The sequence below is a fragment of the Protobothrops mucrosquamatus genome, unplaced genomic scaffold, assembly GCF_001527695.2.
Source record: "Protobothrops mucrosquamatus isolate PMUCROS unplaced genomic scaffold, P.Mucros_1.0 scaffold511, whole genome shotgun sequence".
NCBI classification, from domain to species: Eukaryota; Metazoa; Chordata; class Lepidosauria; order Squamata; family Viperidae; genus Protobothrops; species Protobothrops mucrosquamatus.
Genome location: NW_015386825.1, coordinates 105,941 through 120,589, shown reverse-complemented (window position 1 = coordinate 120,589; position 14,649 = coordinate 105,941). Strand labels below are relative to the sequence as shown.

General features: G+C 35.3%; 1 protein-coding gene across 2 annotated transcripts in view; it reads right to left on the bottom strand.

Moving 5' to 3' along the window:
• Positions 1–14,649, bottom strand: part of EZR (ezrin) — a 41,301-nt gene that overhangs the window by 14,156 nt on the left and 12,496 nt on the right. For both annotated transcript variants that reach the window (XM_015816846.1, XM_015816847.1), the window contains 5 exons: positions 11,161–11,244; positions 6,810–6,905; positions 2,981–3,255; positions 1,934–2,017; positions 1,509–1,655 (listed from right to left, as the gene is read on the bottom strand). In XM_015816846.1, the coding sequence (XP_015672332.1) occupies positions 1,509–1,655; positions 1,934–2,017; positions 2,981–3,255; positions 6,810–6,905; positions 11,161–11,244 (686 nt within the window). The remainder of the gene's footprint in view (positions 1–1,508; positions 1,656–1,933; positions 2,018–2,980; positions 3,256–6,809; positions 6,906–11,160; positions 11,245–14,649) is intronic.

The following is a 14,649-nucleotide window of genomic DNA, read 5'->3' as shown; positions in this document are numbered from 1 at the left end:
TTTTGCTCAGACTTGGTTACTCTATTGAACCACAGCTCTCAGAACAGATTCCCCTTAGCCTTAACCAAAGATGACTGGGATCGAATCTGGGGCTTTCCACAGGCAAAATGTGCACTCTTCCCTGACTGTGTAATACATGCACATACAATAAATAATAGGTTATTAAGACTATAACATATGTATCTGTTTGATACTTTGTAATCTTCAATTTGGTGACACAATGCATCATAGGCATCGCAAAGATGCTTTTTCACGAGGAAACTGGACTTTCTTGTTTTTCTTTGAGGACATTTCACTTCTCATCCAAGAAGCTTCTTCAGCTCTGACTGGATGGTGGGGCTGAAGAAGCTGAAGAAGCTAAAGAAGCTTCTTGGATGAGAAGCGAAACGTCTTCAAAGAAAAACAAGAAAGTCCAGTTGCCTCGTGAAAATGCATCTTTGGGATAACTATGAGAATCTCCACAGACAATGCATCATAAGGCAACATTTTTGGAATCAACATATCTCAACATATCTCAAATAGGCTAATTTACAAAATACATCCAAAAATAGGGACCCATGATTAAAATTTGGCAGAGTTGTGGCCGATTCAGCGGCGTGTCTTTTGACTATACTTCCCAGAAACTCTTAAGTTATTTGGCACAAGGAAAAATGGGAGGACTTTAACCCCCCCATCTCCCTTTGGCTCGTGTTCCCAATCGGTTGACAGTTTGCTTTGGAAATGAGGCTGAAATCTTAAATCTCTTTTAACAGTGGTGGCCGGTAAGGGAAGAATGAGTGACTCAGATGCTTGCTGGCAGAGTAGGTCTGCCTGGGGTGTGTTGATGGTCAAAGGGTGAGCCCTCTTCCTTCCTGGAGGGAGGGGTCTTTTGGAGACATGCCAGAATAGGGAGTGTGGGGTGCAGTTTTCCTTGTGGTCTGTCACTCCTTTTGTTCCTCCCCCCTCAACAAAATGGCAGGAAGTTCTGTGGGTCAGCTGAAGTGGTGAAGGAAGTAATTTCACCAGAGCTCTCCTGAAGTTTGTGAGGGGAATGCAAACAGCACAAGCCTATATTATATACGGAAAGAAGAATGTGCCAATGGGTCATGGATTGTCTACAGTATCCTTTGGCTCGTATCTCAGTCCTAGTTCCTGCAGATGATTGTTCTTGCTCCTGTCCAATACTTTAACAAGTGAAAATGGACTTGGCTTCTGATTTTTTTCTAGAATTATCAATAAGGTATGATATATTATAATAACAACAAGCCATGCAGTAATTATTCCCTGTAGCCCCTGCCTGTCCTTCTGAAACCACATTCCTGTACATGAGCTTAAGCAGTTAAGAGATAAAGCAAGGCAAGTGACATTGAAGTCATATGCACCCCAGCACAATATTATTTAGCATATAGTCTGAAAAGCAAGGTGACCTTAGCAGTTATGATTGCTATAAAAGTACACATCACAGATGAGATAATTCTTTGGCACAAGAACAGCTCTTTAGATAAAGGATTACAAATATCTCCACTTACTTGTCTTCCTTTTCATAAATGTTGAGCCCAAGTGCATCTACTCCCAACCAAAGGTCTGTTCCTTTCTTATTTTTTATTTCAAAATAGTTGATTCCATACATTTCAAGATCCTGAGCAATCTTCAAATATTCCAGCATGGCATTTTCTCTGGTTAATACAAAATAGGAAACGTTAAGACTTGTTTTCAAGACTGATGCAGAACTTTGAGGTGCTGGGAAAATAAAATACTCAAGACTGCTAGGTATAACAGAAAAGATCTAAAAGAACCAACTCACCTCCCTATGGAATATCAGCACTTTACTAACCCTTTCTTCCATTTATCAATTTTTGTTTTTTCCCCCACTGTGTGTTCAATATTATTTCACTGTCTCTACTCAATCATCTTTGGCTTTGCCTATATAAAAAAAATCAATGAAATAACTTACTTAAGCATTCCACCATGTTCAGCATGCCATACTTGAATTCGTTCTTCCCACTGTTCTCTGGATAGCTTATGTTGATTCATTACTCTAAAATATAAAGATATATCATGAGATTTAAGGTTCAATTTGTTTTATTTACAAAAATGTCATCTGCTAGCAAAATTGGGTACATGGAAAAGATGGCACAGAACATTTAAAGTAAAAAAAAGTTATTTTTTTGAGATTTTTAAAAAGATGAATCTTGAACAAGTTTAATGATTAAACTCTAGCTTTACTACAAAGTTATTCTTTAAGGATGTGCAAATGTCTGCAAACATCCCTGTCCCATGAAGTTTGTACCCAAGAGCTCCATGGGTACAAACTAATGTCTTAAGGCAGTGTAAAGTAGCAGCAATGTATTAATTTGTTAACTGAAACCAGAAGTGAATTGAGAAATAATAGACCTATTCAACTGACACTCTATGTCAGGGGTCTTCAAACTTGGCCCTTTTATGACTTGTGGACTTCAACTCCCAAGAATTCCTCAGCCAGTGTGCCTGCTCTATGTTGATAATATTTTCCCATTTGTTTGTTCCAACTTTCATTAGGTTTAGATCACATTTTACTGTAGGACCTCAAAGTGGTATACTTAGCTTCTTTAATTTTCCCTATAACAACCATCCTTTTGGGAAGCGAGGTAGCAATTGACTCAAAACCTTAAGTATTAGCCTCGCTACCATGTTTAGTTGCTAAATATTATGTGCAGTACTAGGACCCCGTAAGCAATGAGCATCCCTAATATTCTAAAATGATTTTTAAATCTCAAATTCTGCTAAATTTCATGAAAATTACAACATACTGTAGTTCTTTTGTACTACTGGTATTTTGAAAAACAAAACTCAAAGACTTTTCATTTTATTGTTGTCACTCTTTTCTTAATAGATTGGCTATCAGTTGTAACAACTGCAAAAACTGTTCTAGTGTCTTTTACACATCCCACATTCTCATCTGGAAGTTCATTCAATAGAATTGGGGAGTGCTGGGCCTCAGGGTTTCAACAGAAATGCTTACCGCTGGGGGACCAGGCGTTCAGAACTGAGATACCCAGCCTTGTGCAGTTCTTTATTATAATCTCCAAATTTGGCTTGCACAGCGTAAGATCCAAGAAGGACAGCAGTTTCAGGTGGGCAATAGATTTCGTCACTAAGGATTCCTTCTTTCACTTGCAAGAAGAACAGCTTCTGGGTGATGTCCTGGATCAACTCTTCAAACACATCCTCAGGAAAAAACTTGGCCCGGAATTTGAACTGGAGAGGGTTCTCTTTCCTGATTTCTTGAGCAGAGACCTAAATAGTGATAAAGTATCAGTAAATTATTAAATACTAACTTGCTGAACATAAGATAAGATAAGATAAGATAAGATAAGATAAGATAAGATAACCTTTTATTGTCATTTTTATACTGTGGGCACAATGGCACACATCAAAAATGAAATTTAGTTGCCCGCTCTCAAAGTGAAACACATACATGACACACACCTAAACATACTATGAACAACATATGTATAGACCCACATCCCTACATATACATAGCAAATAAATATTAAATATTGTCCATCTTGAACATATAATGGAAGGAGGAAGCTTGAGAGTTCGCAAGGTTATTTATTTATTCAAATTTGATGCTTCCCAACTCCAATCTATATATAAATAAAAATGTAAATGTTTGTTTGTTCAAAATCTTAAAATCTCCGAAAGTTCTTCACCGATTGCTTTGAAATTTTGACACAACGTTGCATTCGAATACGCACGTGTTTTTATATACCTACTATTATATAGATGTCACACCTGTGACAGGTAAAAACATGATATATTACAAACGTGCACTTTCTCTTTTCTTTCTTTTCCACTTAACCAGACTGAGCCACAGCAACGCATGGCTGGGTACAGCTAGTCAATAATAACATTTTATTATCAAGTTATTAGATATCTTTGAACTTATATGATTGTCTCCTGCTCCCAAAAAAATCAACTTATTTAAAATCTGTAAAAACAACAGCCCCTACTTAAGTATAAAAAGCTATTCTGTCCCCAAAATACCAATGTTAAAACAACTATTTCATTTGCTTTTCTGCTTCCTGTCACTTGATCAATAGTGCTGTTCAGTAATTGTTAGGAAGGCCATGGGGGGGGTGTCTTTGGTGCTCTCTGAGCTTGGTTGTTTTCTTCCAGATGTTTCATTATCCAAACTAGATAACATTATCAGTGCTCCTGATGATCTTACTTAGTTTGGGAAATGAAACATCTGCAAGGGAATAACCAGGCTCAGAGAGCGCCAAGGACCTTTCAGTTCAACCCCGAGCTATAAATATTCTCCTTTATTTGTAATATGGGTCATATTATAACATGGCTACATGTATGCATGGGGGGAAGGGTTGTTTGAACAAGGAAATCTCTACATTTCTGAGGTTGTTGTTTTTTCCCTATGACTCAGCAAACATCAGGATTTGATAAGCTTAGAAATAGGAACTATTTTTCAGGATGTTTGCACTGTCAGGAGATGTTTAACTTTCAGTGAGCATGAATATACATTCTCATTCTCTCTCTCTCTCTCTCTCCCTCTCTCTCTCTCTCTCTCTCTCATACACACACAAATGTTTTGCACTGAAGAAAAGGAAATTGCTTTAGTACTTAACAGAAGTGAAATGTCTTTTCAAAAAACCAAAAAGGCTGCTCTTTACACATTTGGCTTTGTGGTAAGGAAAGCTAGAGACAATTCCTAATATTTATTCCCTCCATGTGTCAACCAGAGTATGCTTGTTCTTTGTTTATTTGCTTAATAAGGACCCAGTGGGGAAAAGTTATCCATCATTATAACTCATCTGGATTACAATAATGAAAAATAAAATGGTGTTGGTATTTTAAACATTATCTTGCTTAGATTATGTGTTCCTGACTGCTTGCAATTTCTCTATCTCAGTATCACAACATAACCTGAGTTTACAGATATATATATAGTCCCTTTAAATTGCTTTTTCTGCATCAGCATTCCTATTATACACAAAATAAACTGTGTTAAACATATAGGATTAGCCATTTTAAACAGCATCTATTAACTTTGATAGTTGACACAGTTGTTTCAATTGTCAGTTCAACTGAACTGACTGCAAAAGCTATAATTATATAGTTTTATAAAATTAAGGGGAGGGAGATGGAAACCTCTACTTTGCATGAACTGAGCACAATCTGGAAAGACTAGTGAAAGACTAATACAAACTTTGTATGGTTTTTTTCAATACCCTCATACTGTTTTAATCTATTCAAGTATTAAGTAGTGCAGAATCAGATTATATCTTGACTTTTCCCCCCTAACAGATATTAATACTATTTATGCCTCCTATGAATGCTTACAAATAGGTCAGTGGAAAAATAATTTTCTGGGAGAATTCTTTAAATCAGTGTGGATTATGAAGACCTATATCTTAGTCTCCACACTATATCTATAGGAACATTCATCTATAACAGGGGCATCAAACTGCTGGCCCACGGGCCGGTTGCATCATACAGAGGCCACACCCACTCCAGCTCCGGCAATGCAAAAAAAGTTGCGATACGTCGCGACACATCACATGACGCAGCGAGTTTGACATTCGTGATCTATAAGAACAGGCCACTCTGGGCAGATTGACAACTAGTCTTGAAAAGTATTTAGAAAATTATGTATGTGTACCAAGAGACCGAGCTAACTGAAATAAGCGCAATGTCCATATTATGAATAGATTAATGGAATGTTGACACTAAATTGTGTTCAGATTCTCAGTATACATGCATATACTGTGAATGCACACTCAGTTTGCCAGCTCACTGGTCCCCACCAGACAGCCAACGATCTTTATTTATACATTTTAAAAAAAATGAAATTCCTCTACAAGAGAGTATATAAAAACCTGACAGTTACAACACCAACTACTAGATGTACTGAAAAATCTGCTTTAGATGGTTCTGCCCTGTCTGCTAAGTGTACTTCAAGATATAAATGGCTTCTTGTCCTACATTCCATTGCAGACTATTATTGTCCTAGCACATAGACTTAAATATGATGTCTGTAGCATGTGCCCTTATTATTCAAGTGGGATAGCTGACGCATAACTGTGATTAGCTCTTCTTATCAGTACCCAAGCCTAAACATCATCTCAACAAATTGCTTTACTTTAATAGCACTGGATCCTAAAGAAAGTGGCTAGGGCTAAGGGAATTGTCAAATATCCCATTCTTGTTGAGTTTTGCTGGTCAATATTTCAACAATTATTTCAGAGCCCTGGTGATGCAGTGGTTAGGATGCAGTATTGCAGGCTAATTCTGCTGACTGACAGCAATTTGATTCTGAGTGGCTCAAGGTTGACTCAACCTTCCATCCTTCTGAGGTTGGTAAAATGAGGACCCAGATTGCTGGGGGAAATATGCTGACTCTGTAAACTTCTTAGAGAGGGCTGTAAAGCACTATGAAGTGGTATATAAATCTAAGTGCTATTGCTAATGCTAGTGCTGGCTACTTAGGAAAAAAATCCTTGAAGAAAGAAAATGGTGGTTGAGTGATAACCATTACCAGAATCCTGCTTAACTGGACTTGTTGTATATGACCCCTTTCACTGGCATTATCATCTACTTGCTTGCTTATAAATAAGCACTGCTTTTGAACTGCTTTGCAGGATTATTTTAAAAGACTTAAATACAAATAAAGCAGTAATAGCAAATAATGATGACAGCAAATAATAAACATGTTATTTTTCACTGAAATGACTGTGATTTGACTTAAAAGATTTAGATGGATCTGGTTATCAGTTAAATAGTGCATACCTATGTTTGGACCTTTAACAATCAAAGTTAGCTTATTTCATTACCTTTTTCTCAAGTTTCAGCCAGGTTGGGAAACCTTTATTATCTGTACATTGAAGACCAAAGTACCATACTTCGCGCAAGCCTATGGTTTTCACCACCTGAAAAAATAGGAAAGGTTAAAGCTGAATTTAAAGATGTAACACTTCCTAAGACAATTCATACAGGTAATATTAAACTATTAAAGTTTTGCCATGTCAAGCAAATGACAAGAAGTGTTGCATTGATGCTTAACTTTGTAAACGCAGCTGAGAAAAAAAGACTGAATAAAAGACATACTGTTCGTGCTGATAGATTAAAATAAAAAATAATTATTTAGAATTGAATTCAAAATGTTAAAGTAACTAAAATGTTATTGCTGCTTGAAATAAGATCATTTACAACAGTACTGTTATACTACTTATAACAGTAACCCCATTAGGCTTAGAATCCTGCTCAAGGAAAATTCAGTTTGGACCCATACTGTATTTTTAAACAATGTCAACACCTTAATTTAAAACAAAAAACCGCAACATTGTCTGAAGACATCTTTTATAAATCAATGAAGACTAATGCACTATAATTAAATCTGCACAGTAGAAGATTATTTCTAATGTCAAAAGTTATATTTCTACATTATGGTTGCTTCCCTTTTGTAGCTATTAGTTATTTTCTATATAAACAATGCCTTTTCCTGAACACAGGTTTAGGATAATACCTGCTTGAATTAAAGCAGTATTAAGGGAGCAGCAACAGAGGGCAAGCACATGTTGTTGCTCATTCATCAAACTCAAACATATATCTTCCTGACCCTGTGCAGCTATGTGGCCTCAAAAAAATGGACGGCTTCCGATGTTCCATAGTTTAAAATTTTTGGAGGAATAAACTGGGGCTCCTAACCAGCAACCTAATTCTATAAGAAATTGAAGGAACCTGGTGAAATTGCTATTAACTATTTATATGGGTAGTCCTCAATTTACAACCATTTAAAGTTATGATGGCACTAAAAAGTGGCTTATGATTGGCCTTTTCAACAGAAGCAGGAAAATACTGTTCTGTAAGTGGAGGATTTGTGATTGGGTATATGTGGGTGACACTGTTCCCACCTTCCTGCAGGATTTGTGATTGGGTATATGTGAATGACACTGTCTGTTCCCACCTTCTAGAAATGGTGGTCACCCATAGCAACTTGGCAAGAAATCGAGGTATACATAACTGAGAAAGACAGAACTCCTGACCAGAATGCCTCAGAATGAGTCATAAGCATTATTCAGAGAAAAGGAAGAGTGAAGCAGCTTAGCTTTCCTGTTAACAGCCAAAATATAAAGGAGATATTTGTGTGATAGAAGAATGATTCATATTTGTAGAATCTGAAGAATAACAATAGTGGTGGGATATGAGCAAGAGAGATTTTATATACTGATATGAAAACCTTTGGGAGGATCTTCCTACCTTGAGAAATCAATGGGTACCAGGCTAAAGCAGAAAATCAAGAATACATTTTTTTTATTTATTACTAAATTTATATGCTGCCTATCTTGCTGTTGAAGTTTTATTTTAGCATTATTCATTTATTTTTATATTAAATGAATATTTAATTGCATTGACAAATGTTCTGATGGCTTACAGTTCATGACAAATGATTTCTTTTTTTCTGACTTGTTCACCAATTTGAAGAAATTGTAGGCTATTGATAGAAAGCTTGACTAACTTGCCTCTAGTGAAATAATAAGTTAGTAGCTATAGTTTCCCTCTGGTTACTGCATTTAATTTAAGATAAAGTCTCTTCCAACTTTTAATTAGCAGTAATCATCATAAAACAACTATGCGATCATGAAGCTACCATGATCCCCATATGTGATAACATGAAAAAGTGCATCGTTTGGTTTCATTTCATGTAGAAAACAGAAAATGATATAAGGAAGGTAAAAATAACTTTATATTGATGTAGAGAAACTAAATATAATTACTGGGCATATTTCCTTACAGCAGTAAGATATAAGATATATAGAAGCTTGAATTCCCAAATAAAGATTGTAAAAATTAATGAAAAAAGAAAAAAAATGTTGGGAACTGCTTCCTTAAAAGACACATTTCAGGGATAAGTATGCTGAAGTTGTATGACTTCTCTGTTATTTACTTGGGCTGGGAAATAAATGCACCAGAATTAAAACATTGAGGAAAAGTAGGTAGCTCAGGATAATAAAAATAGTAATTAAACACCCCCATCCCCCCAAACATCCTGCTGAATTTCAAACAGGGGAAGTAAGGCAAGTTTTATAGTTATTACACTAGCAAGGAAAACCTGTTGTAAAAGAATCTGTAGCAGGTGTTAGTCAGGAAAAGCAGGAAAAAAGCAAAAAATAAAAATAAGGCTGGAAGCTGTGCATATATAACTAATTTAACTTTGCCTATATTTGAGGGTGTACACATGTGTATATAGCAATTGGCCAGATTGGCTTTCCTGAAACCAAAAAGTGGGAGAGCACAGCACCAAAATTGTCCAATAGAGAACATGATAATAGTCTAGACTGAACATCTTGCAAATTGTTGTTAAAGAATCTTAGTCTGAGAAGGATTTTCTGAACCCATTTCAGAGCCAAGCTGTCATGAATACAAGAACTGGGCAGATAACTAAAAACAAGATGTATCAATGTGCAGAATTGCCAATTATATCAGAAATAAAGAAACAGGAAATAACTATGTAACTTCTTAATCTTTCCATTCACAAAGTTGAATATAGTCCACAGAATTCATATCCACCTTTATTCTCTAGCAAAGCACTTTTCCTCAAGATATTTGTATCGAACTATCAGTTTAATATATTGTGGAGAATCATCTTATTACATGTTTCCAGTTCTATCCTAGCATGCCTGATTGATTGTCTACTTTAGATATTGTTCAGTTATCTGGAAACGTGTTCTATAAGCTTCTTTTAAACAAGTTTGTAAAGTGACTTGTCTACTCATTTCCCTTTATCATTCTGGAACATTTTAGATTGCGTCCACTGGAACTGATTTTATTTCCTAGCATCTAATAAAATAAACTTGTATTGCTCCTATTACAAAAGAATTACGTGACAGAGATTAATAGCAATCAAATAGCAAATTTGATTAATCATCAAATAGAACACTTAGTACCTATTCATGTAATCTTCAACCTCACACTAGTGTTTTATTATCCTTATACCAAGGGTGACAAGTTCAATATTACTATTTCACAGGGGGAAAAAAACCTTAAAAGAAGTTTATTAGGGCTAACATCACCAATAATCAATCTGGAGTATTTAATGTCATTGTTATGTCAATCTAATTAGAATTTCAAGGAACAGCATTAGGATTTCTCTCTCAGAATTTTAATCCAGTATTTTCAAACAGACTTAGTAAACATCCAGTAAACATGCTATCCCACCCCAATGGTGGGAAAAGCTAATGCACTATTTTATAGCAAGAGATATAGGCAACCAGTGGACTGCATATGGTTCCTAATTCATTCTACCTCACTTAAAAATATCAAGAAATAGTGAATATAAGAAAAAAATGAGATACAACTTGAGGTTTGGAAAAATCACGGGAAAATATATAGCTAAGTTAAAGATATTAATGAAGAAGACATGAAAGCAATCTAAGAGAAACAGAAGCAAAAAAAAAGCCCATGGTACTATTTTTTTAATAAAACAATTTTTTGCTTAAGATCCTATGAAGAATGAAGTTGTATGTGGAATAAACAGACAGGTTTCCAAAAAGGCAGAGGGATACATGATCAGATAACTAATGTAAGGTAGGTAATAAGAAGAACAAAAGATATTAAGAGGTTTAAATTTGTTCTGTTCAGTATAACAAAGCCTTTGATTTACAAAATATTACCAGAATATTGGTTATATTCAGGCTAACAGATGTGTCATAACACATCTGTGTTATGTGTTCTGAGGAACCTTTACAATGAATAAACAATTGCTACAAGAAATGAGTCTAGGAAAATGAAATGCTTCAGAATAGGAAGGGGAATAAGACAAGGATGTACATTGTCTTTTTATCTACAAGAAATATATTAAAGGGCATGGCAGAACTTTTGTTAGCTAATAGTAAGAAATGAAAATAAAATGAAAAGTAAAAAATCTAGCTTAATGTTAAACAGAATGACCAATGAAATGTCAACTACCACATTTATTGAACTTGCAGCTGACAGCAGTGTAAGTGGTAGTTTTGTTTTCTTTAGCTTAAGAATAGGTAGAGATGGCCAGTGTGCTGTAGAGATAAGAGGAGATGAATGCTAATCTGTGGTATTCATGGTTTCAAGTTTTTCTGTTTAATCAGAAATCAAACTCGCACCTGCAATTTCTTTTTTTTTAAAAATTCCATGCATGCTTATACTAACCTGGTCAAACAGCTGTTTCCCTGTAGTATTAGGCTGGATGGCAAACTCTAGTTCTGCATCCATTGTGGTAACTCGAACATTGACCTAGAGGAAAATATTAAAACAATGTATAAGGAAATAATAGGTCCAATAATTTCCCAATTTAGTAGATAATTACAGGAAAGTATGTTAATTTGAAAAGCCGAGCTATAGTTGGTTTGTTTCATACAGCCACTTATCTCTAGCAAATGACTCTGGCTAAAATCAATGCATTAGCAAAATATTAAAATTGATAATTCTAGGTTCAAATTATATGATAGACCTCTTTTTAGAATATTGAATAGTATTTAGTACTGAATGCTGCATATATAAAACAATTAGTCCAAGCACTGAAAAACTGTTGCCAGGTTTCTTACCTATCCGGAAGCCAACATTAACTTCACATTTACTGAAAATATTGTTATGAAATCAAGGAAGAATGAGTGCCATGAAAACAATTAACAATCCCACTCTACAAAACAAATGATTGGCAATTTGTATTGGTTTTTTGTTCTATTATTAGTTATTGGTACTGTTGGCTGTTTATGACATTAAATTCCACTGCATGTTAAGTTTAACTTATTAATTTTTACAATTTTCAATGTTTCTTTCAAACATTATCAACTATAATGTTAAGGCACTTAAAATTATGGTTCTAGTAAAAGATTAATAGATTTATATCAGGACAGCTACATCTTTATCTTTTCATCTGATATATATAGATAATGTGAAAATGTTACTTTGGATATATCCATTTTTTTCCTATTTTCACTCAGTGAAAAACATACTTTAGAATGATTTGTTCAAAGTTCTTTAATTTCAAGAAGATTGAGGTCTGCTTTTCTATAAATGTAAATATGTTAGGGGGTGCATAATTAATATATAAGAATGGCCTTTTAAATGCCTCACAATACTACTGGATTACAACTCCCTGTTGGCTAGTAGATGATTAGAGCTCACCAACACATTTTAAGGGCACTAGATCAATGAAGACTGCATTAAAGGTCACATAAAGAAACTTTTCATGGCTACCAATATGGTAGAGTACATAGCACTGAAAATATAAAACAATAATTAGTGTTGTTGGCAGTGTACAATTATACTTGTCATTGAAAGACTTTTACACGAGTACACAGAATAAGGATGAGAATACTGTACAGTAGTCCTTGATTTATGACCAAATTGACCCTGGGATTTTGGCTGTAAGTTTTGTAGTCATAAGTTGGGTCACCATGTGACTGGACTCAATTTTATAATTGTTTTTACAATGTCTGTTAAGTGAATCACTGGGTTGTTAAATGAACCGCATGGTTGTAAGTTTGAATCCAACTTATCATTGGAAAAATATTCCAAAATGTGATCACGTAATCATGGGACACTGCAACTCCATTGTAAATGTGAGCTGGTTGCCAAACATCTGAAATTTGATCATGTGACTGCCGGGGTGGTATGGCAGTCATAACTTCAAGAATGGATTATAACTAACTTTTTTCAAGTCCATTGTAACTTTGAACAGTTGTTAAGTCACTGGTAAGTCAAAAACTATCTGTAATACTTTATCATTGCCTTCTTCTTGTATGCAATTCACAAATCCATGTATGCAGGCAGCTATTAACAAAAACCTGGGGAGCACAAAATAGCAGCTTCCAATTCTGATTTCCTGGAAACTGACCCAAGCCAGATGACAACTGGGGAAAAGCAAATACTATTACATAAATCAGGGGTCCCCAACCACCAGTCCGTGGACCAGCACTGGGCCGTGACATGCCAGAAACTGGGCTGCACAAACAAGAGAAGTCCCATCCTCAGGATGCAGGCAACACACAAAATCACGCCTCTTCCAGTGTATGGAAAAACCTCTCTCCACAGAACTGGTCCCTGAGGCCCAAAAGGTTGGGGGCCACTGATATAAATGTATATTCACATAGTAATATATAATACTGGACAATGAAAATTGAATGACCACTTGTCTGAAATAGTATAGAATCTCCTGCTTGAGCAGGGGGATTGGACTAGAAGACCTCCAAGGTCCCTTCCAACTCTTGTTATTCTATTCTGAAAATACATGCATGTAACACTCATTAGCCATAACACAAAACAGTTCCTTCCTCTTATTAGCTTCGATTAATAATACAAATTCCATAATTGCTCCACTGGAAGTCCACTATATCTGCCATACTTTTTTTTCTTTGCTAAAATTAATTTCTTGGAAAAGAAACAAAATATTTGCCACTTAAAACACAAAAGAATTACAATTTCTTTTCTATTTCTTTTGCTTTATTTCTTTTTCCTATTCTTCGTGGGTCAAAATTTGTACTGGTTTTATTCTATTGAAAACTTATTTAACAAAGATTATATAAGAAAAAAAAAAGAAAAGAAACTATTTTCCATTTGAAACACAAAAGATTAACAAATCATAAACTTTAGTATTAGCACCATTCAAAGCAGTAAACAGAAAGTAGTTTGCAATGGCCATTTCTGAGTTATTAGGTAATTTTCCGTCTAGCCCTGGGGTCCCCAACCTTCAGTCTGTGGACCGGCACTGTGCCGCAGAATGCCAGAAACTGGGCTGCGTAAACAACCAAAGCCCCATCTGCGGGATGCAGGAGCACACAAAACCACGCCCCCTCCAGTCTGCGGAAAAACCTTTCTCCACAGAACAGATCCCTGTTGCCCAAAAGGTTGGGGGCCTTTGGTCTAGCCTACAGCTTGTGGATTTTCTAATAATTCCCTCCTGCAGACTCTAAACTGGTCTATACAACCCTATCAATTTGGGGGCAATAAGCCAAGTAGCTTAGATGCTGTTATGTACAAAAGTCTTTCCAGTTATATGCAACTAAAAATAATTACTTCCCACTCGTGTATTTATAGCACACATCTACTTCTACTAGATTAAACATTACACAATTTTAGAGATCTGGTATTTGCACATAAGACTTTCAGGGATTGCACAGGATTCTGGGATAACAGATTGTTCTCTACTATCAAATCTTACCACAGATAATATAATGGCTGTAAAGCCATTTCATCTCAATAGTGGTTTAAATTCCAAGAATATGGAGAACTGTGGAGAAAAGGAATAAAATGGTCTAGACTAAGTAGACTCTAATAAGTCATCTGAACATTGGAGTTAAGTAGCTACCATATATAAACGTTCTGTGCAAATTTTATACTTGACAAGAATGTTCTCTTTATTTTCACTGAGAATTCCACCTTTATATATTTTATGCACCATTACTATACTACTTGTGATCAATTCACAATCTCATGATTTTATATGTTTAATTATATTAAGTAATACAAGATTTTAAGAGGAATCATAAAAATATAACCTTGCTGCTTGAGAGTATTTTAATAATCTAAATCTTTTAGCTGCGGAAGTGTTACTTGTATGCTGTGTTCTGTTGTCAGCAGAAAACAAGCAATACAAGTGTAAAGTCACAAAATACAGTTTGAACTTTGATCTTTATA